The sequence below is a fragment of the Pistacia vera genome, unplaced genomic scaffold (genome assembly GCF_008641045.1).
Source record: "Pistacia vera cultivar Batoury unplaced genomic scaffold, PisVer_v2 Contig4, whole genome shotgun sequence".
In the NCBI taxonomy this organism is placed as follows: Eukaryota; Viridiplantae; Streptophyta; class Magnoliopsida; order Sapindales; family Anacardiaceae; genus Pistacia; species Pistacia vera.
This window is the reverse complement of record NW_022196223.1, coordinates 467,289-491,129: the sequence shown is the minus strand read 5'-3', so window position 1 is coordinate 491,129 and position 23,841 is coordinate 467,289. Positions and strand designations below refer to the sequence as shown.

The window sequence follows — 23,841 nt, the reverse complement described above, 5'->3', positions numbered from 1 at the left end:
GAAACTGAGAAGTTCGAAGAAATAGGTAAATATATTGAGTAGCTGTGGCTGGCACCCACGCCACACTTGCCAAATTCCAATTCGTCTTCTAGTTACTTCATACATTAGTAGATGCGGATTCCATGGGCCCAGATTTAGGCCCAAATCAGTTATTGGTTGGGTTATGTTCTTTCTAGCCCGGCCCGTACAACCCTCAAATATTTTATTATTTTTTCTTTTGTTATATCTCGCTTGAAATTGTTTGTGTGGTTATTATATTCGACCATAAACATAAAATGTGGATTAGTTGGTGTTGTATTATTGACAATAATCATAACTTATTAGTGGGATAGAATATTGCAAGTATGATCAAGAGTGGAGGTCTTTTTCTTTAGACAAACAAGCCCACCACTAGAGGATAGATGATATGGGATAGTTGTAACATTTAGGTCATGACATCAATTTGTCAATTTCACAAAAAAACAAAATACAATCGGCATTTGAGCCTAGACCAAACCCTTTTTTTGTTTTTTTGTACACCAGATTTTCGGGTTAACTCTGTGCACTTTGACTTTTTTGGAGAATTAGCGCAACAATCTCTTGTCATAACAGTTCACTTGAATCACCCTCTACACCCCCTCTATTTAAATCAGAGATACTCAACAGGAAATCAAATTTGAAACTGTATGTCTACTATACTATCCCCATTTGACTAACATCTAGACTATCCACGAATAGATGCGTAACCAAACCGTTATGCCAAAATATCAAATACCCCATCAATTACTAGCTTGAATTTATTCAAATAAAAACAAATTACTTTAAAATAAGTTGAAGAATCCACATCTACTACAATTTTCTTAGATAACTCCATGTTCTCTCAATACACATACAAGATTAAAAAACTCTTAAATATCTAGTAATCCTTTACTACTTATCAATGGACAGATGTTTATTATCTGAATCATTTGCCTGGAATCTGGTGGAAGATTTTAGTATTGTGGTAGTAAGGTCTAATGGCAAACCATTTAAAATATAGTTTCGAGTAGTATTATCATATGATCTAGGTGATGATTGTTGTATTATATTTAAAATTCGGTAAATTCTGTTGATATTATTGGGAAAATAATGAAAGTCAGCGGAAATGGATGGTTAGTGGACAACCAAAGCGCCAGGATCGAGTGGGATTGACAATACGTGGTGGGTTCACCACAAAACTGGTTTCGAACTCAACTCACAACAACGAAACCATTTTATCTAACTTTAGCATTCACTCTTCCTTCTCTCTCTCTCTCTCTCTCTCTCTCTCTCTCTCTTTGTTGTTTTGTCTCCTTGACAGTAACTAAGTTCACCTCTTCATTGATTCTCTTTCTGGTTTGTTTCATTTCCTTCTTTGGTGGGGTGCTTTTGTTTTTGTGTTCTTAATAATTTTGCTGGTTCTTGATTGATTTTGTTGAGTTTCAGGAGCAGCAAACCTGGAAAGTTTGTGTTTGGTGAGAGTTGCATTTTCAATTTCTTTTTTAATTGTTCTTGGGTTAATTTTTGTTATGGGGTTTTGTGATTGATAATGGAACAAGATTGTCTGCACAGCTTTATTTCTGGATTTGTTTTCAAAAAATCATAAAATTTTATCAAGATTTCTGTCCTTTTATCGATATATTGGAGCTTTGAAGGTAACCCATTGACAAATTTAATTGTAGATCTTGTGTATGTATATCTTATCTAATCATAAGGTGCATATAAACATATAGCTGGATTTTTTTTTACTGATGCATAAGAATCATTCGTGTTTCCATGTTCCAGTAATCGAATTTATATTAAAAGTAAGGATAATTCTAGATTGAAAGTTGTTACTGAGCTTGAATTTGTAGTTATGTTATTTTTCATTACGAAGATGTTGTAATGCAGTATAGGTTATTATATGATTGAAATTTGAATGTAAACTGGTTACAGTGTCTAAACATTTTCGTCTTATCTGTGCCAGGCTTATAGGTAGCTCAAACATTGCTATCCCATTTTGTCATTATCAATTGGTTTTGGGAGGTTTTTGGGAAAGCCTGAGTCTTCTAAGCATGCTTGGATACCAGAACAAAGCTTGAGGCCAAAATGGTTGAAGCTATGCAGCGAAGGGCAACTGAAGGAATGCCATGAAATCGTTCAACAGCATAATTTTGAAATTCCCAAAATTGTGAGGGCTTAAGAAAATGCAAAGATATTTTTGAGCAATTTGGTAGGTTTCGTATATTTTTTTATATTTGTTTTTTCAATTGTTTTGTGAAATTTATGCATAGTTTATCAAGCAGGCTGTACATCTATAGCTGGCAATTTCCCTAAAAATTTCCAGACATTCAAGTTTTGATTTTTAAACCTGTTAGAAATAAATTTTTCTGTTCAAACCTTCTAAACTTGATATATTTGGTGTTAGCAAGTTTAAAATATTTTTACGTTCTAGCACTGCTTTAAGTGCTCATATCTTTTTGATATACACAGACACGTAATACTGATTGTCTTCTAACTTCTAAGAGGTATCTCTTTTTCTATTTCTTGTAATGAGGACTCAAATGGTGCGATTGATCAGGAGAGCTTAAGAAGTGTTTTTCTAAGCTTGAATAAAATTTCCAGAGGAGAAATCAATGATCTCTTTCAGCCTGTGATTTAATGAGGACTGGGAATGAAGTTCAATGAGTTCATTGTCTTCTCTGCCTTGTGTATCTCTGAAGGATGATCCAACTGCTCTTCATGCTGTATCCAATCACACTATTTAAAATTCAGCATATTTCATTTTAAAGCCGGCAATTTTTCTTTTTTAAACATTGTCCTCAGTTGTATTTTGTAAAAGTGCAACGAACACCTTTTCCTTGGAGAAACTAGTTTGATTGATTACACTATGTGCCATATACAATATTGCTCTATGTAGAGAGCTCTCCTTTTTTTGTGTTCCTTCATGCTAGAAATCACGGATGGGTAGCCGAAGTTGGAGGCAACTTTCGAAACCTTGGTTGATGCATTTGTATTCTTGGACAGGAACAAGATGGTTTGTCAGCAGAAATGAGATGGCTCAAGCCATAAATGAATCAGGGAACGCTCTTCGGGACGAATAGTCATGAAAATTTGGTCAGTTTTTTTCCTTTCTTCCAGCATTCAAAAAAATTTATACCTCCATGTTTCAAAAATTATATTTCTCCTATATACAGTGCCCTGCTTTCAATCTGGATGTGGATTTCTCGGTGCGAAGATCTTCATGCTCTTCTATGTGCATGCATTTGAACAGATTTACTCAAATTATGCTTTGATGAGTTTTGTTGGTCATATAGATATTCTAATGGCTATGTTCTTCCCGCTTTACTATTGTAGAGGAGATGGACTGGGATAAAAATGGAATGGTGAACTTCAAGGATTTCTATTTGCATTCACTAATTGGGTTGGAATAGATGACGAGGAAGAGGGTGAAGAGAAGGTTAAACCATCCATGTTTTTTCCCAGTGTTGCTGTCTACAATTGCTGGTAGCTAAAGGCTTTTCAGAGAGTGGGAAGTTCCAGCATGAAGTCCTTTTACTCTTTCTGGTAAATGGTAAAGGGAGGCCATACAGGATGTAGAAATAAATGAAGTTTAATTTGTAATGTAGATAGTTCACGTACACCACTGAAATGCTCTTCTAATAATTCAGAGGCTTCTGTGATGTCTCACTTTTCTCTTTTCTTCTTTTGTAATAGGGATTATGTCAATTTTGGTAAAAAGTTTACGACAGGCAATATTTTATTTTCTGATCCTTATTATTGTTTATTTTTTGAGGTTTATGAAAAAACTTAAACTGGGAAATGATCTGCATTGTTCATGGCTTAAAGTCGGGCAAAATCCCATTTTAGTAGCACCCTCATGGGTGGTATTCCTGTTACCATCTCCTCAGATCACCAGCCAATCAATAGATCAACCTATATTGCAAAGATTTGATGCAAGATTGAAACTAAAAGCAGGTATGAGATTGATGAATGAAAAGGAAGCTAATTCATTTGTAATAGAGATAGCAAAAATTGTTATTAAAGCATTTGGGTAAACCATCGTTCATTATCACCTCCGTCTCTGACAGTGAGCATTTCACAATTGATTCACTGTATATAAGTGACATAAATTCCTTGTAAAAGAAATAAGAAATAAAATATCAAAGATATGCTCCTTTTCCTTTCAATAATGTCCCTTTCTCTTTTTCTCTCAACATTAAATAAATGTTTAATGTAGAAGAAGAGCAAGTCTTACATCTACCGACACTATATATTCAGCCGACAACCTTTTTTATTTTTTTATTTTAGTTTTTGATTTGTTCTTATTGACAAGATGGCTAAATTAGGGTTAATGCATTTACTTTTTCATCACTTGAAGAAAAAGGTTTCATTTTTATTCCAACCCACTCAACTATTTAATTCACCACATGCATATATGCATGAAGCATGATCCTCTCTTTTCTCTGGTTTTGAGTAAACAAAATTCTTATATTTCTTCTTTAATTACTTATTTCTAAAGTTTCAGATCTACCCAAGAAATCAGTAAACCAACTTTAGCAAGACACCCATGTGCATAAAACTCCTCTAAACTACATCTTTTACTTAAATATTTGTAAATAATGTTATATCAGTTTGTACATGTAACACTATTTTTAGGCTAATAAGTTTATTTTAAAACCAAACCGTCGGATCGAATAACATAAATGCATATAATTAACAAACAACTTAGAAAACATAAGCCAACAAGAATATATAAATTTGAGATTAATAAAGATAGTGAAAGATGAGTGTGAGCAAAACAATCAAAAGCAGCCAAGCACAAAAGGGTTCACTCAAAATTGGATGCATTCAAGAATTACAAAAGGGAGGTTAATAGGGACATGTCCTATAAGTTCATTCTGTTTCTCACTATTCTCCCTCATTTGGTTTGGTCTTATCTTCCTACACACCAAGGCATATGTGTTATAATGGATGAACAAATGAAGTGTATTCTGAATCAATGGAGCCCCCAATTCAAAACAGTTTTGGTAAAATGTTGGAGAGTGATAACACTCAACAGTGAAAAGGATTTATTATTGGGAAACATGATAACATGCAACTGGTGGCCACTGCATCACATTGTCGCTAACTGATGGGTCCTTATACTCCCATTTTGTTAACCAAAATCTTTTGTTTTCACATGCTCTCTCTCTCTCTCTCCCCCCCCTCTGTGAATCAATTAACCACTCATCTATTTTGACTCTTCTGTTGTCCCTTTCTGCTTCATTTAATTTCATCTGTCAGCACATGGTTAACTGTCTTGACAAAATCCACACAGGTTCTACTTTCCATGTGATTTTTTTTTTTTTTTTTTTTTTTAAACAGTTTGGTTGTTGGAGATGAAATTCTTTGGTTCACTCACTTGTTTAAAATAATAATGGTGAAATGATGAAGACAGCAAGAAAACAATGTGAATTACTGGAGCTTCAGGCTGAGGTCCCCACATTCACAGCCATTGCTAAGAGATACCATTTTAGATTTTTTTGGCAAGTGACCTAATTGCTAGCTTTAGGGGACCATATACCAGCAATTTCTAGGCTATAGCTATACAAATGAGGGAGGAGATGGTGAGAAGTGAGAATGATATGCATGTGAAGGGAAAAGGCCTCAATGGGCCTCACTGTTGAGACTCTTTGTCCAAGATCCAAACAAGGTCATATTCTTATCTACAGGTAAGGCTGCCACAAAAATTCCCTTCTGGTTAGCTCTGAAAAGTCCTAGTATCTTATGAAAGTAAAGATTATGAGACTGTTTGGCTGTCAATAAGTAAAAAATGCAAAACTCTTTCCCAGAAACAGGCTAGGTTGGTTCATAGTTCAATTCCAAATCAACAAACAATAATCTAGCAGATAAAGCCTTGATCAACCCAAGAGACGGGCACAAGAATTACAGGTCTAACTCCTCTTTATACATTGTCCATTCAACTAGACCATCTGACTGCACATGAATTGGATTCTCTGTTTCCTGGTTAGCAATCTGAATCATATATATATTAGCCCTAAAATCACTTGACCATAACGTGTATTTAATTTGAAATTCTGATATTTCATGCAAACGATATTTCACGCACCTCAAACGAGAAAACAGATGGTTTTTTAAGCAAATTTTAATGCAAGTTTTAAAGGACCTGTCTAAAGTTTGAAAGTAACCCACATAAAACCTTCCATAACAAAGTATATGGCAAAAGCAAACAAGTAATTAATCTCTGGACAGACTTATTTTTCTATTATTTACTAATAGGACTGCAACGACTATGACCTTCCTTGTTATTAAGGAATTCATCTTCTAACCCATCGCATATTTCTGAGTCCAGGATCGAGCAGTACTCTCATATTTGGCTCTGTCAGTCTTGTACATATGGGCAATCTCAGGCACAAGAGGATCATCTGGGTTTGGATCAGTAAGCAGTGAGCAAATTGAAAGAAGAACCTGCAAAAAGAACAATCATAACATGTCAAAAAAAGCCAAAGCCAAACCCAAGAATGGCTAAGCAAAAAAGTTTGATGAAAAATTATATCCGACTTGTCTTCTTCTATAATTCGACCATATCTACGAAAGAAAGGTTATAGTAGCGATGCATCCCTTTAATCAGTCTTGACTAAAAGATATAAGAAAGCATACAGTAAGAAAGTACATTACCTTGGATATTGTCAAGGCTGGGCTCCACTGCTCTTTGAGAATGTCAAGACAGATGCTACCATTGCTGTTGATATTAGGGTGGAAAACCTTGGTACGGAAGGCAACCTGTAAAAATAATCGAAATTATCCACTTTAATATAACACAGGAAGCATTACCACATTGCTTAACCACTTTGAAAGATAATTCAAAGAATAAAACAACTAAGTCGACCATATGTCACTGTCTTCCTTCAGTTGGCCTACATAACTTGCCAAGATTAGTCTACATAATGAGTATAAGCCAATTCCTACATGAATAGGAATATAGTGAAACAGAAGAACAGTATTTTCTTAGATACCATGAGCAAACCATGATAACGATTCAAGTCAACAATGGGGAACTAACAAAGAGTTTATATATGCAGAGTATAAGACAGATACAGTTCCCACTCACTCAACAAATAGCAAATCAATTTGTTAATACTGCACTTGACTCAACCAAACAGATACAAAACCAGTAGAAACTACTACCAAGCTCACAATGAAAACAACTCCCAAATACACTGAGAAGAACAAGAAATACAGAGCCTCAATATTCTAAAATAATAAAGAAGAAACATTTCAAATATGAAGTCATTAAAGCAAAGAGGAATGTGCTTGAGGAATAAAATATATTTTGCAAAGGAAAAAGAAAATATATTACTTTGGGTGGCTTGAATGGATAATCTGGTGGGAAGTGAATGGATACAAGAAAGACACCCCCTGAAAATGGGCTATCTGATGGACCCATGATTGTTGCTTGCCAGTGGAACATGTCATCAGCCACTGGGCCTGTAAACATGCAGCATTTCCAAATTATATACCATAACCAAATATAATATATATTATGTCCAAAAGATAAAATGCTCACTGCATGCATTGTCGCATTAATGTTGCAAATGTTTTGATCAGCAAATAAGATTGATTGAAGAGCAGCCAAACAAAATCCAATAATCTAACTAAGGTTCCATTTACTAAGTTTCTATCTTTTGATTTCCTCCTGGAATTAAAGGGAAGGTAGGGGTGATGAAGGATTAGAAAACTCAAGTTGAGATGTGCACAATGATTAATGAATATAATTTCTCCATTTAAAATCTTCATAGTAAAAGAAAGTTCGATACAACTAAAAGCAATATATAAATACATTGATAGAAGAAAACACACCAGCGCTGCACGAGGCAGGAGGGTCCTTCTGCAGGTCCTTCAACTCCTTGTTGATCCTTTTTGAAGCCATGAAACTTTCTCAAGGCACACACTGCAAAAGCATAAATATTTAAGAATGAAAATTTTCCAAAACAAAGGAATTTCCAATCCTTGAACCTATCTCTAAAATTAAATAATACCTATCCAACAACAAAGTTCGTATTAACCCAATCGAACAACAAAGTTCATATTAACCCAATCGAACAACAAAGTTCATAAATATTTATGAATGAAAATATTCCAAAACAAAGGAATTTCCAATCCTTGAGCCTAACTCTAAAATCAAATAATACCCATCTAACAACAAAGGTCATATTAACCCAGCCAAACAACAAAGTTCATAAATATTTACAAATGAAAATTTTCCCAAACAAAGGAATTTCCAATCCTTGAACCTAACTCTAAAATCAAATAATACCCATCTAACAAGTCATATTAACCCAATCAAACAACAACACATGAATTCCACAGAATCAGAGACCAGATATATTAAATTTTCTTGTAATAATTGTTCGTCTCATAGCAATTATTTCTTCTATTACTAGCCAAACAGGTCACAACAAAATTCTAATTCAAGTCTGACACACGGTGAACCCACAAATAATCAATTGATTTATCAAATAATCAAATAAATAAATAAACAAAATACAAAACACTAAAATAATACAACTTGCAGAAATAACAAATCAAAAAATACAGAAACCCTGTCGTGCCTTAAGGGTTCAACATCAAAAAACGATCAGAAACCCTAACCCTAACCCCATAAAAACAATTTTATTGTACGGAAAAATTGACCCCACAAACATAATTTAATAGTCTAGAAATCAAAATCCCAGAAGACAATAAAAGCAGTATTAAATTAAAAATCTTAAAATTTGAAACCCATACCTTAACTTAGGGTCAAAGGATTGAATCGAAGAATCCAAATTGAAAGAAATGTATGAATTTATGGTAAGGTGGAAACTGAGAAAGTTCGAAGAAATAGGGTAAATATATTGAGTAGCTGTGGCTGGCACCCACGGCACTTACTTGCCAAATTCCAATTCGTCTTCTAGTTACTTCATACATTAGTAGATGTGGATTCCATGGGCCCAGATTTAGGCCCAAATCAGTTATTGGGTTGGGTTATGTTCTGTCTAGCCCGGCCCGATACAACCCTCAAAATATTTTATTATTTTTTCTTTTGTTTATTATCTCGCTTGAAATTGTTTGTGTGAAGTTATTATATTCGACCATAAATCAATAAAAATGTGGATTAGTTGGATGGTTGTATTATTGACAATAATCATAACTTATTAGTGGGATATGAATATTGCAAGTATGATCAAGAGTGGAGGTCTTTTTCTTTAGACAAAACAAGCCCACCACTAGAGGATAGATGATATGGGATAGATTTGTAACATTTAGGTCATGACTATCAATTTGTCAATTTCACAATAAAAACAAAATACAATCGAGCATTTGAGCCTAGACCAAACCCTTTTTTTGTTTTTTTGTAACCAAGATTTTCGGGTTAACTCTTGTGCACTTTGACTTTTTTTTGTATAGATTAGCTTAACAATCTCTTGTCATAACAGTTCATTTGAATCTCCCTTTTACACCCTCTATTTAAATTAGAGATACTCAGACAGGAAATCAAATTTGAAACTGTATGTTTATCTATACTATCCTCAATTTGTACTAACTATCTAGACTATCCATGAATAGGTACGTAGACCAAACCGTTAATGCCAAAATATCAAATACCCCATCAATTACTAGCTTGAATTTATTCAAATAAAAACATAATTACTTTAAAATAAGTTGAAGAATCCACATCTACTACAATTTTCTTAGATAACTCCATGTTCTCTCATATATCAAATACAAGATTAAAAAACTCTTAAAATATCTTAGATAATCCTTTACCACTTATCCAATGGACAGATGTTTATTATCTGAATCATTTGCCTGGAATCTGCTGGAAGAGTTTTAGTATTGTGGTAGTAAGGTCTAATGGCAAACCATTTAAAATATAGTTTCGAGTAGTATTAATCATATGATTTAGGTGATGATTGTTGTATTATATTTAAAAATTCGGTAAATTCTGTTGATATTATTTGGGAAAATAATGAAAGGTCAGCGGAAATGGATGGTTAGTGGACAACCACAAGCGCCAGGATCGAGAGGGAATTGAAAATACGTGGTGGGTTCACCACAAAACTTGGTTTCAGAACTCAAACTCAGCAACAACGAAACCATTTTATCTAACTTTAGCATTCACCTCTTCCCTTCTCTCTCTCTCTCTCTCTCTCTCTCTCTCTCTCTCTCTGTGTTGTTTTGTCTCCTTGACAAGTAACTAAGTTCACCTCTTCATTGATTCTCTTTCTGGGTTGTTTTCATTTCCTTCTTTGGTGGGGTGCTTTTGTTTTTGTGTTCTTAATAATTTTTGCTGGTTCTTGATTGATTTTGTTGAGTTTCAGGAGCAGCAGGAACCTGGAAAAGTTTTGTTGTTTGGTGAGAGTTGCATTTTCAATTTCTTTTTTAATTGTTCTTGGGTTAATTTTTGTTATGGGGTTTTGTGATTGATAATGGAACAAGATTGTCTGCACAGCTTTATTTCTGGATTTGTTTTCAAAAAATCATAAAATTTTATCAAGATTTCTGTCCTTTTATCGATATATTGGAGCTTTGAAGGTAACCCAGTGACAAATTTAATTGTAGATCTTGTGTATGTATATCTTATCATAATCATAAGGTGCATATAAACATATATGCTGGATTTTTTTTTACTGATGCATAAAGAATCATTCGTGGTTTCCATGTTCACAGTAATCGAATTTATATTAAAAGTAAGGGAATAATTCTAGATTGAAAGGTTGTTACTGAGCTTGAATTTGTAGTTATGTTATTTTTCATTATGAAGATGTTGGTAAATGCAGTAGATGGTTATTATATGATTGAAATTTGAATGTAAAACTGGTTACAGTGTCTAAACATTTTCGTCTTATCTGTGGCCAGGCTTATAGGTAGCTCAAACATTGCTATCCCATTTTGTCATTATCAATTGGTTATGGGAGGTATTTTGGGAAAGCCTGAGTCTTCTAAGCATGCTTGGATACCAGAAACAAAGCTTGAGGCCAAAATGGTTGAAGCTATGCAGCGAAGGGCAACTGAAGGAACTGCCATGAAATCGTTCAACAGCATAATTTTGAAATTCCCAAAAATTGATGAGGGCTTAAGAAAATGCAAAGATATTTTTGAGCAATTTGGTAGGTTTCGTAGTATTTTTTATATTTGTTTTTTCAATTGTTTGTTGAAAGATTTATGCATAGTTTATCAAGCAGGCTGTACATCTATAGCTGGCAATTTCCCTATCAAAAATTTCCAGACATTCAAGTTTTGAGTTTTAAACCTGTTAGAAATAAATTTTTCTGTTCAAACCATTCTAAACTTGATATATTTGGGTTAGCAAGGTTTAAAATATTTTTAGGTTCTAACACTGCTTTAAGTGCTCATATCTTTTTGATATACACAGACACGTAATACTGATTGTCTTCTAACTTCTAAGAGGTATTCTTTTTTCTATTTCTTGTAGATGAGGACTCAAATGGTGCGATTGATCAGGAAGAGCTTAAGAAGTGTTTTCTTAAGCTTGAAATAAAATTTACAGAGGAGGAAATCAATGATCTCTTTCAGGCCTGTGATATTAATGAGGACATGGGAATGAAGTTCAATGAGTTCATTGTACTTCTCTGCCTTGTGTATCTTCTNCTATGCTGGAAAATTGAAAGAAAGTGTAAATATGCAGAGTAAAAGTAGAAGAAATTGACTGTTGCAGTTTTTTCTTTAGTTTGAAAGTTTTCTTTTACTGGTAAATGTTTAAGCCTGGTGGAAAATGCAGAATAAGAATATATGCCTATTAAAGGCTGCTGCAAAGGAAGGTGAACTTGGAAGTAGAATAAAGCTAAAGAGTGTCTAGTTTACGGGGAAAAGTTGATATAAGGAAGAATGATGGTGTAAGACAGTGTTGTTCAAGTACTGTATCAATATCAAGTATTTGGTTTAAGGGGAAATATCGAGTATAGAAGTGAGTGAGAAGGGTTTTTATGTAAAAGATCAAAACTGAAGGATTGTTTTGTAAAAGTTTAATACTTGAATGTAATACGGTGACGCTTTGGTGCTTTGTGTAGCTGCTATATAAATGCAGCATTCTTGTATCTGAACTTTCTAGTCAATTAATAACAGTTTCTCTGTTTTCTGAATTCGTTAGTTCTGCTTTGAGTTTCTCTTAAATACTTTTCTGGTTTACATTTTTTGTTCAAGTCCGTCCAAGAATCTTCACTCTCACTCAAGGCTCTTATAAGAGTGTTATAAACAAAGCAATTGGGTTCACGCGTTTGGTTAAAAACCTTAAGAGCGTAGTCTAAGTCACGGCGGTCGGAGAGAGAGCAGAAGCGAAGAATCTCGGTGGCGGCAAGTGGGTCGTGGATTTGGGCAGTCTTAAGTAAATTTTCTGTTTAAACCATTCTAAACTTTATATATTTGGGTAAGCAGAGTTTAAAATAGTTTTACGTTCCAACAGTGCTTTAAGTGCTTATATCTCTTTGATATACACAGGTATGTAATACTGATTGTCTTCTAAGAAGTATTCATTTTTTTTCTATCTCTTCTAAGAAGTGTTTTCTTAAGCTTGAAATAAAATTTACAGAGGAGGAAACCAATGATCTCTTTCAGGCCTGTGATATTAATGAGGATATGGGAATGAAGTTCAATGAGTTCATTGTACTCCTCTGCCTTGTGTATCTTCTGAAGGATGATCCAACTGCTCTTCATGCTGTTTCCAATCACACCACTTAAAATTCGGCATATTTCATTTTTTAAGCCAACAGTTTTTCTTTTTAAACATCATCCTCAGTCGTATTTTGTAGAAGTGCAACGAACACCGTTTTCCACGGAGAAAGTAGTTTGATTTATTACACTATGTGCCATATACAGTATTGCCTTATGTAGAGGGCTCTCCTTACTTTTGTGTTCCTTAACATTGCTAGAAATCACGAATGGGTATGCCGAAGTTGGAGGCAACTTTTGAAACCTTGGTTGATGCATTTGTATTCTTGGACAAGAACAAGGATCGTTATGTCAGCAGAAATGAGATGGCTCAAGCCATAAATGAATCAGGGAACGCTCTTCCGGACGAATAGTCATGAAAAGATTTGGTCAGTTTTTTCCCTTTCTTACAGCATTCTAAAAAATTTACACCTCCATGTTTCAAGAAATATATTTCTCCTCTATAACAAGTGCCCTGCTTTCACTGTGGATGCGGATTTCTTGGTGGAGGAAGACCTTTATGCTCTTCTATGTGCATGCATTTGAAAAAATTTGCTCAACATTATTATGCGTTGATGAATTTTGTTGGTCATATTAGATATTTCTAATGGCTAATGTTCTTCCCGCTTTACTATTGCAGAGGAGATGGACTGGGATAGAAATGGAATGGTGAACTTCAAGGAATTTCTGTTTGCATTCACTAATTGGGTTGGAATCGATGATGAGGAGGAGGGTGAAGAAAAGGTTTAAGCCAATCCATGATAGTTACCAGTTGTTGCTGTCTACAATTGCTGGTAGCTAAAGCTTTTCAGAGAGGTGAAGTTCCAGCATGAAGTCCTGTTTACTCTTTCTGGTAAATGGTAATGGGCGAGGCGATATAAGGATGTAGAAATAAATGAAGTTTAATTTGTAATGTAAATAGTCTCACGTACACAACTCATATGCATCTTCCAATAGTTTAAGAGGCTTCTGTGATGTCTCACTTTTCTCTTTTCTTCTTTTGTAATAGAGATTATGTCAACTTTGGTAAAAAGTTTACGACAGGCAGTATTTTCACTTTCTGATCCTTAGTATTGTTTATTTTTTGAGGTTTATTGAATAAAACTTAAACTGGGAAATGATCTGCATTGTTCATGACTTTAGTCGGGCAAAAATCTCATTTAAGTCTGCACCCTCATGTTTGGCATTCCTGTTACCATCTCCTCATCTCACCAGCCGAATCACTCTGGCTTCATAGCACCAATTACCGCTGCTAATTTGTATGGTTATAAAACAAAAATCCACGTATGTTTCATAATTTGCGAAAGATTTGATGCAAGATTGAAACTAAGAAAGCATGAAATATGATGAAGCTAAAGAAAACTAATTCATTTGTAACAGAAGACAGCAAAAATTGTTATTACAATTTACAAGCACTTGGGGGTACTTCCCTCTCTGACAGTTTGGGTAGAAACCACAATTCAATTCCATCTCAACAATCCCCATCATCTTCCAACCAAGGTGGCACACAAACACACATGAAAAACCTTCCTCAGAAATTGTACAATTCAGTATTATTAGCTCTCTCGTATTAGCAGTTACTCATATGAGTCTTGGTTTTCGCCCTAAATAAAAAAGAGAGACATTCAGGGAAAAGATAATAGAAAAATCGGCACAAGGAGAGAAGGAATAAGGATTCTCACCACAAACTTGACTCTTGGACAAATCTTCAACAACTCGAAGTCACATGCCATAGATGTTCTGTTTTGCCTCGACTGTTTCAATCGGTAGTAGTACTGCATCGACAATGATATGTGGAAGTTTTCTTCCTCTTATTTTGTTCCTTCGGAATCAGAAAATACAACAATTTAACATTGTGTGTTCAAGAGATGAGAGGAAATAATTTATATTGACTTGCCAACTTACATATCAACATATTCTAATACAATGTTTTTAGTGAGCTAAAGAAAAACAATAATATAAGTTAGGGATAACTTTTACTTTAACCAAAGAAAAACAGAGGATTAAAATGTCAAGCAATTTGATAATCAAGTAAAAGAAGAAGCAATCTGAGGGAGAGAGTATGATCCTGTTTACCATGGTGATTGATTGGAGTTGGGAGTTCAGATGATTCTGCATGAGGAACACAATAAATACCTAGCTGTTAATTGTAAAAGTAAACAGGATTTAGGTGTTCAACTTCAGATACCTCAAGAGCTAATTCTTTGGATTATGAGACTTCATAGAGCTTGTTCTTCCTCCCTTTTCTACATGTTTACGAAATACGGATTTCAGGGATATGGGCAATCTTCGACCACTCTTTGTCCTTCTTCCTTCTTACACTCTTTTTTAACCGATCACAGTAAAAAATCATTAATTTCAAAAGTGAGGATGGGAGGCCCTCCTCTGGAAAGGATGTCAGATATGGGCAACCAGAGATCTCTAAATGTTGAAGAGAGGTGAGATTTTGAAAAGCTTGGGAAGATAGGTATTTTAACTTTGGGAATTCAAAAATGAACAGCTTTGTTAAAGAGGGCGGGAACATCCATTCTCCAGGAAAAGATTCTGCATCTGAGCCTTCATTAGTCGAGTGAGAGGTAAGAAAGGGCTTGTTCAATCCCCAGCCAATCCCGAGGTATTTAAGTGAGGTGAGCTTCTGCAATCCCCACTCCATCAGTGGCTTACAGATATTCGGACCTGCAACTGTAAGTGATGTGAGGCTGGTGGGGAGACCTTCTTCTGGAAATGTTATTCTTGGACAACCGGATATGTACAATTCTTGAAGAGAGTTGAGGGTGTGGATGCCATTGGGGAGAGCTTTAAGATTCTGACACTCTGTTATACAGACTTCTCGTATTGTGCTAGGAAGCCTTTCATCAGGGAAGGACAAAAGACTATGACAGTTACTTATGAGAATCTTACGAAGACAATTAAGATTGTGTAAACCCTCTGGTAATGATCTAAGATTATAACAATAGCTCATACAAATATCTTGGAGAGCCATGTTTTTATGGAACCTCTTTGCTATTAGCTCTAATTTTTCACAGGAAGGAACAATGGGGTATTCAGGTGCTTCAGTTGGTTGGTCTTCTAACAATAAGATGGGGAGATTTGGGCAACTTTCAATTTTGAGGTGCTTAAGTTTAGTAAGCGACAGACCTTTCGATGATAAACAAGCGAGAGATGAGCAACTCCTGATGTCCAAGTCTTCTAGCTGAGATATTCTTGTGTTGTCAATGATCTCTCTGTGCATCACTGAAGAAGAAGATAGAGAAGAAGTGCCAACATCTTCTGTATCATCCAACAAACACTTCAATTTGTAACAACTATCTACCGATAGCTTTCTCAGAGATGAAGGAAGCTGACCTCTCACAATGCATGTCAAAGAATCACAATCGTAAATTTCTAAACTTCCAAGGTGCTCAAGCGTCTTAGGTAACTGACCTGTTGATGATAAACTCATGAGAGATGGGCAATTGGTGATCTTCAGATTAAAGTGCTGAGTGTCCATCCGTGAAGAAGAGGAAGATGAAGTGCCCACTTCTCTATCATAAAACAGACGTTGCAATTTGTCACAGTCATCAATCTCAAGCGTCTCCAAGGAAGTTAAAGACAATGATAAATTTCCAAGCCAATCTGGAAACTGTGTGCCACCATATCCACTGATGCGGAGCTTTTTTAGATTTTTGTGAGGTCTTAATTTATCAAGTACATTTTTCTGTACTTCCTCACTTTGACAGTCTTCATCACCATTGCCACAATATCGCCTAAGATCACAATACCATTCTAGCCATAACTCGTCTAACTTCTCCTTATCACATAATATTGCTTCTGGCGAAAATGAGGTTGCATTTTTTAATTCCGAAATATGAAGCTTTCCACGAAGAAACTTGAAGTTATTTAAAACCTCCAAACCAGATCCACTATCTTTGGCCACGACAAATTCAGATAATGTTCGAAGATTCTTCCAATTTTCCATTCCCAATGGCATCTTTTTTAAAATTCCTCTTGGGATATTAAGATGGCGTAGATTGATCAAATTTCCCATAGGAGGTAATCTTTTGAAAAATCCACAAGCTGGTAGCTGCAAAACCAAAACCTCTAAGTTGATTAATGAATTTATTGACTTAGGTAGGCGTGTAATCATAGAGTCTGAAAGCTTGAGGTACCTCAAATGTTTCAAATCTCCAATTGTATCTGGTAAATTAACTTCATTAACATTCAATAGAGACAACACCCTCAATTTTTTGAATTTTGGCAAAAGTTCTAGAAAGTGTATACGAGATGCACCATGGAGTTCAAAGATAGTCCTCAAGTTCACAGCTGCATGGAGTGCTTCAAATTTAGTTCCCACATTATACCGACGAGGGCCACCAGGCACGGAAGACAAGTAGCGAATCTTTTTTAATACTTCTTGGTTGTTGATCCTCAATTCATCCTCCAATCTAAAACTTGTATCTCCAGAAGCCCATTTTGCCAGATCATTAACAAGATCATGCATTACATAAGTAGAACTGTCCGTGTTGCTTGATTTCTGAAAAAGTGATCTTGATAGCAGATCTTGAAAATATTCACCACCTACATCTTCCAATTCCATATTGTCTTCTAACTTTTGAATTAGACCTTCTGCCATCCACAAAAGGACAAGCTCCTCCTCTTCGAATTCATGATTCTTTGGAAAGATTGCACAATATGCAAAACATCTTTTTAGATGGGAAGGAAGATAGTGGTAGCTTAGTTTTAACGCCGCAGGAATCTCACTCTGCTTACTTGAGTACAATGCATCTTCCCATATGTTACTGTCTAAAATATTTTCCCACTTACTTTCTCTTGGCTCAGAACGTAGAAGGCCACCAAGAGTCCTAGCAGCCAAGGGTAAGCCATTGCACTTCGAGGCAACTTTTTGACGAATATATTCCAAATTTGTAAATTTGGCAATATCTTTATTCTCGAATGCAAGTTTGGCGAACAGGGACCAACACTCCTCTTCTGATAAGAGCTTCACATTATGACTTTCAAAGGATCCAGTCATTGTTGACACAACTTTGAGGTTGCGTGTTGTAACAATTATCCTACTCCCTGGTGCTCCTGCCATGAAGGGAGCTTTTAGGTTTTCCCACTTATCATAATCTTCATTCCAGACATCATCCAGTACAAGCAAGAATTTTTTGCCAGCTAGTAGAGATCTCAGTTTAACTTGTAGTTGGTTAAGAGTCTCCACATCGGAAGACTCGGAAGTTATCTCCGCCAAAATGATCTTGCTGATCTTTTGAACATCAAAATGGTCATGATCAGAAACAGAAACCCATACTTTTGGGTCAAAATCTTTCACTGCCTCGTCATTGAACACTTGGCGAGCAAGTGTTGTTTTGCCAATTCCTCCCATTCCGACAATGGGTATTACACGAAAGTTGGCATCACTTGGTTTATCCTTCAACATCATTTCAAGTATTTTAGCTTTATCAGCATCTCTACCAATAACAGCAGGTTCATGTTGCAAAGATGTGGTTCTTCGTCTTTGTGGTACAGCAGTTGATGTCCCTCCAGCAATTTCTTTCAACCCAAGACAATCTCTTTGTTCACACAGATCTTTCAAACGGCCTGTCATCACTTTTATCTGCGACTTCATGCGACGGTTGGACATCAAAGAAGAGAAAAAACCAGTAAAGCTGTTCCTGGGTTGGTCTGTAGTCATCAATTGGCGCTCTGCAAGTTGAGTGGCATATTTATCCAGAATATCTTCTATATCATAAGCCAAGTCTTTTAGATCATTCAACCAGATTTTCACTGCCGGGTTGGTTAGTTGCTTCTCTTCTGCGTCGTTAAGTACCGCTTGAATTATCGATAACTTTTCCTCCCACTGCTTTATCGCTGAACGTATCCCATTATTACGTAGAAAGGACAGCAACCTGCGATCCGCCAATCTGTCGAAAATTACCGGCAGCAACGCACCCAGAATGACTTCTCCCACTGCCATGATTCTGGTTTAGTCTTTGAAAGAAAAGAACGGGTTGTCAGAAAGAAGCAACTGGCAAGAGAGATGACAATATCGACAAAACTGTCAAATAAACTTACAACACCAGCGAAATTCATATAGATTTAATTGTTTTACTGCAACCAAATTCATTTTCGAAAATAAAAACATAAAACACAACAATGATGTACCATCAATTTCTGGGCGCAACAGAAGTAGACCTTACAATCATCTGATTTCCTTATAGTTTTGGCCGAACGACTTGTGCATACCCAAGATTTACCGTAACGACAAGTTGGTATCTAAAAGGTTTTGAAACGACAAATAGGTACCTTCCATCATGTTCTGTTAGTGATTTTTGTTTATTAATAGTGAAAAGACTAAAATGCCCTTCAAAGTTTCAATTTTAGTTTTTTATAAATTTAAAAATTTCTAAAAAGCCCCCTAGGTTTGCTAATTTAATTAAACACCCCCATATATAAAAAGTTTGTCAAATGACAAAAACACCCCCACCACCCCACTGGCCAGATTCCGGCCACCATCGCCGGAATCTGGCCGAAAAACTGCATTACGACACAGATCAGTCGGATCTGTGTCGTAACGTGCCGATCTGGCCTTTTCCGGTCAGATCCGCCACGGATCTGGCCAGAAAAGGCAAAATCTGGCCGTCGAAGCAGCAGCCAGATCTGGCCTTTTCCGGCTAGATCCGTGGCTGATCTGGCCGGAAAAGGCCAGATCTACTGCCAGATTTGGCCGTCGACGCCGCAGATGGAGTTTTGCGGCGTCGACGGCCAGATCTAACCGTAGATCTGGCCTTTTCCGGCCAGATCAGCCACGGATCTGGCCGGAAAAGGCCAGTTCGACGCGTTACGACACAGATCCTACGTGTCTGTGTCGTAACGCAACTTTCCGGTCTGATTCCGGCGGTGGTGGCCGGAATCTGGCACTGCGGGTAACGGGGGTGTTTTTGTTATTTTACAAAATTTTTATATATTGGGGTATTTAGTTAAATTTGTAAACTTAGGGGGTTTTTAGAAATTTTTAAACTTATAAAAAACTAAAATTCAAACTTTTAAGGGAATTTTAGTATTTTCACTATGAATAAACAGTAATAAACAGAAATCACTAACAGAACATGACGGAAAGTACCTATTTATCATTTCAAAACCTTTTGGGTACCAACTTGTCATTACGATAAACCTTGGGTACGTGTAAGTCGTTCTCTCTATAGTTTTTAAGTACTGATTTAACGAAATTATATTCCTGAGTAATATGATTTATCTAATTTTTAAGCAAAGCACAAAGTTAAAGAAAAATAAATAGAAATACCTAAAAAATTTGACAGATTGTCCTTAAAATATTATTACTATTGAAGCTAGCGGAGCTTCACATGATTGTCAAACTCTCAAGAATTCATAAAAATAAATAGACCCCCGATCTCAGTGTCACAAATAAAAATAAATAGAAATTGAATTCATAAATAGAATGTATATAATAATGTTTAGAAAGGAGGAAAAACGTTTTTCATGTTATAGTTTTTAAGTACTGATTTAACGAAATTCTATTTCTGAGTAATATGATTTATCTAATTTTTAAGTACAAACACAAAGTTTAAACAAAAATAATCCGCCAGAAAGATCTCAGAAGTGACAGGATTATGAAATTCTTATCTGGCTATCTCTAAATTTAAAGAAATAAGAATTAAGTTGCTAAGAAACATAAATTCATCACAAAGATAAACACATTTAATGTACGTACCTCAAAACCGGAGAAATTAAGTGCAGAAAGTTTGAGAGTAATTTTATAGAGTTTTTTCTATTATCTTCTATTTTTGATAGTCAAATGAGAGTAATTACTCCCCTAATCCTGTATAAAAAAGCTGTTGTAAGGAAATGGTGATGATATTAAATTTTATATGATTGTTTCACACAAAGAAGGTTCATAAGTCATCTAAGGTTAGTTTGAAGAAAAATAATAAAGAATGACTCCATTTTTAGTCTTCGTGAATTGGAAAATATATAAAAGTTAAGTCATATGAAGCCAAGCAAATCAAGACAACTCTTTACATTAATAAATGTGAATAGTAGGTGGTGTTTATTTAATTTGGTTCAATTAATCTGATGAGCTTGTTTGATTCTTCCTCTAAATAATAACTAATTAAAACCGCGTATGGACTTTTGATCACAGTTTCGTCTTTGTTCATAATCTGTTTACACTAATTAATTCAAACCGTGTATGGACTTTTTCTCACCCAAGGTTTGGACCGATGAGACTGTCCCATCTACCAAGTTTCAAAATGACACTTTACCAACCCATGTTAATATTCTTCCATTAAGCTTAATTAAAGAAGGATAAGGTGGTAAATTCGAAAAAAAGTTAAAGGGTAATTATGCCATTTTACCCCTATATAAACTTAAGTCCTTTCAAACTGCTACAGTGCCGCCGCCACTACCGCTAGTTGTTTCAAGCCGATTTCGACTGGTTCACCAAAACCGACAGAGATCTTCACTTCTTCATCCTTTGAGCCTTAGCCCAGCCTAATTGTCCAAAAATTGGCCGAAATTAAGCTGTTTACCATGGAAAAAACCCAACCTTCACGCCGCGGTCCAGGTCAAATTGGCCTGTTTTTGGTGTCGTTGACCTCCCTCAACTCCACCAAAATACTCCCTTCACCTCCCTCATCAAAACCCCTACCTCCCCACAATTGTTTAGCCCGCCGTTCGTTGCTCACCATGCTTGGCTTGTTTTGTGTGCCCCAAGATTTTTCGACCGATCCCATCATTGAAAACAAACCTCGACACCACCAAACGCACCATCGACACTTCCTCTCTAAAACCCTCAACAAACCCGATTTCGTTTGCCCATCGAACACCGCCGATCACTACCTCATTTCCTAGGGTTTTTTTTTGCTTGATTGATGATTTGGGTGTAATTGTTTGGAATTGTTGCGTTGGAAATTGACTAGTGAAGTTGGTTTAGAAGTGCTTGTGGTTGTGTGTGATTGTTTTTCCAGTCGCCAGATTAGAAATGTTTGTGGCTGTGTGGGATTGATTTCCCGGTCACTAGAATCAGAGGTGGCGAAAGAGAGAAGAAAAGAAGAGAATAAGGGAGAAGGGTGTTTTGCTCTTTACACTATTTTATCATGTTACATAATGAATTTTCCTAACGAAACATAACGATGGGTGGGAAAAGTGTCGTTTTGCAACTTGATGAGTGGGAAAAGTGTCATTTGGAAACTTGACGGGGTGGGAAAGTCTCATTAGGCCAAAACTTGGGGGGAAAAAGTCATTTGCTCTTTAAATTCTCTATCAAACGGGCCCAAGTTTTTCATTATGGAAATTTTTTTAATTTTGTATCTTTAGTGTGGCAGCAATGCTATAGACACTGGAAATTGGTACCAAAAATTTGCACCAAAATACGTAGCACCTGAGACGGACGTCGCTACGTAGGACACGATAGAAGACTTTCATAAATGGATGACCGTCCAACATTTTTGGACGGCCGTCTAGAAACTCATTCAGGAATTGACGACAAAAGGCACATTGATCCCTATTAAGTTTCCTTTGAACGAGATCTTCCTCTTCTCTCCTTCTTACGACTCTGATTTTGACTCCGCCCTCTTGCTACAAGAGCTTCTGCTGACTCATCTCTATTCTCCTTCTGATCCTTCTTCTGAATTTCATGATTGGACAGAGCAGAACAAACTTCTTCAAAGGACAATTTTTCTTTCCCATGAAGAAGTGTAATACTAAGATAGTCCAACTCATCTGGAAGAGATCCAATTAACAACATAGCCTTATGTTCATCTTTGAATGTTTCATCCAAATTTAACAAATCAGCAATTAATCTGTTAAATGTATCAATATGGCTATTGATATTCATACCTGGTCTCAACTGAAGACAAAACAATCTTTTCATCAAATCGAGCCGATTCTCATTACTTCTCTTCATGTATTTGTTTTCCAGCGCCTTCCATAACTTATTGGTAGACGTCTCTTTCATGAATGGATATTTCTGCTCTCTACAAAGACATGAGCGAATCATCCCACACGCTTTTACATTCAACCTCACCCAGTCTTTCTCATAGATATCCAGAAAAATATCTAGATCCTGCTGATACACGCTATCCATTACCTCGCTCTGCCACAAGCCTAAATTATTTTGGCCATCAAATTTTTCAACATCAATTTTTGCATTTGAAACCATTATCATTGTTACTGGCGCGGATGGTGGTGCTACGGACGGTGATGCCTCAGACGATGAATCCTCAAGCAATGATGCCATTTATGCCTTACTTAATTGGCTTGGTAAACAAAGTTCCCAATAACCAAGCTCCACAAATTATTATAATCAATAGCTAACCAACAAATCAATAATAGCCCTAGGTAGTAGTAAGTGTTGAAATGATTAAATACGCACCAGAAAAATTCCCAAGAAACAATGGAGGGGTCACAAATAGACCTAGCAAACGGGCGGGTGTACCCGCAGGTCAACAGGTACCCGTACCCAATGGGCGGGTACGAGTAACACATACTTCCACCTGTGAGAATCTGACCCATACCTGGCCCGCCCGTGACTTTTGCGGATGGACCGGGTACTACCCGCAGACCTGCAAATTTGAAATTTAAAAAAAAAAATTAAATAAAAAACTTTTCACTCAAACTCTCACTCTCAAACCCTAATCTAAACCAAAACTTATCACTATCAGTGAAAAAAAACAAAAACGCAGCCCTCATTCTCTCACACACAGGCCACAACAACTCCACCTCCACGGCAGCTCATTCACGCACGACCATTGGTCTCACAGCAGCTCCAGCCACGACCACTCCTCTCATAGCAGCTCCACCTCCACCCCCTCACTTTCTCACTCTCACAGCAGCTCCACGGCAGCTCATTCACGCATGACCATTGGTCTCACAGCAGCTCCAACCCTCCTCTCATAGCAGCTCCACTTCCACTCCCTCACTTTCTCACTCTCATAGTAGCTCCACGACAGCTCATTCACGCACAACCATTCCTCTCACAGCAGCTCCAGCCATGACCACTCCTCTCACAGCAGCTCCACCTCCACTCCCTCACTTTCTCACTCTCACAGTAGCTCCACGGCAGCTCATTCAAGGAAGGTGGCAGCTCATTCTCTCACGGCAGTCGGCTGCTCATTCTCTCACTACAGCATAGCTCTTTCTCTTACGGCAGCAGCA

General features: G+C 36.4%; 3 protein-coding genes across 3 annotated transcripts; 1 reads left to right on the top strand and 2 right to left on the bottom strand.

The window, feature by feature from the left end:
- Positions 1–1,102: 1,102 nt before the first annotated feature.
- On the top strand, positions 1,103–13,720 carry LOC116141458 (probable calcium-binding protein CML21). The gene is given in 8 exon segments (XM_031426959.1): positions 1,103–1,179; positions 10,341–10,374; positions 10,879–11,129; positions 11,456–11,556; positions 12,595–12,696; positions 12,909–13,038; positions 13,041–13,076; positions 13,328–13,720. Coding segments are annotated over 8 exon segments (816 nt in total). The 5' UTR covers positions 1,103–1,127; the 3' UTR covers positions 13,438–13,720.
- LOC116141457 (ubiquitin-conjugating enzyme E2 28-like) lies at positions 6,093–8,926 on the bottom strand. The gene is made up of 5 exons (XM_031426957.1): positions 8,767–8,926; positions 7,840–7,930; positions 7,340–7,467; positions 6,658–6,762; positions 6,093–6,447 (listed from the first exon to the last, which is right to left on the bottom strand). The coding sequence occupies exons 2-5, from the start codon at positions 7,907–7,909 to the stop codon at positions 6,304–6,306; spliced, it is 447 nt and encodes a 148-aa protein (XP_031282817.1). The 5' UTR covers positions 7,910–7,930; positions 8,767–8,926; the 3' UTR covers positions 6,093–6,303.
- Positions 13,721–14,111: 391 nt separating the features above from the next.
- On the bottom strand, positions 14,112–18,052 carry LOC116141487 (putative disease resistance protein At3g14460). Its single transcript, XM_031426993.1, has 3 exons — positions 14,764–18,052; positions 14,370–14,509; positions 14,112–14,291 (listed from the first exon to the last, which is right to left on the bottom strand). Exon 1 carries the CDS (start codon positions 18,050–18,052, stop codon positions 14,942–14,944), a length of 3,111 nt encoding a protein of 1,036 aa, XP_031282853.1. The 3' UTR covers positions 14,112–14,291; positions 14,370–14,509; positions 14,764–14,941.
- Positions 18,053–23,841: the final 5,789 nt, after the last annotated feature.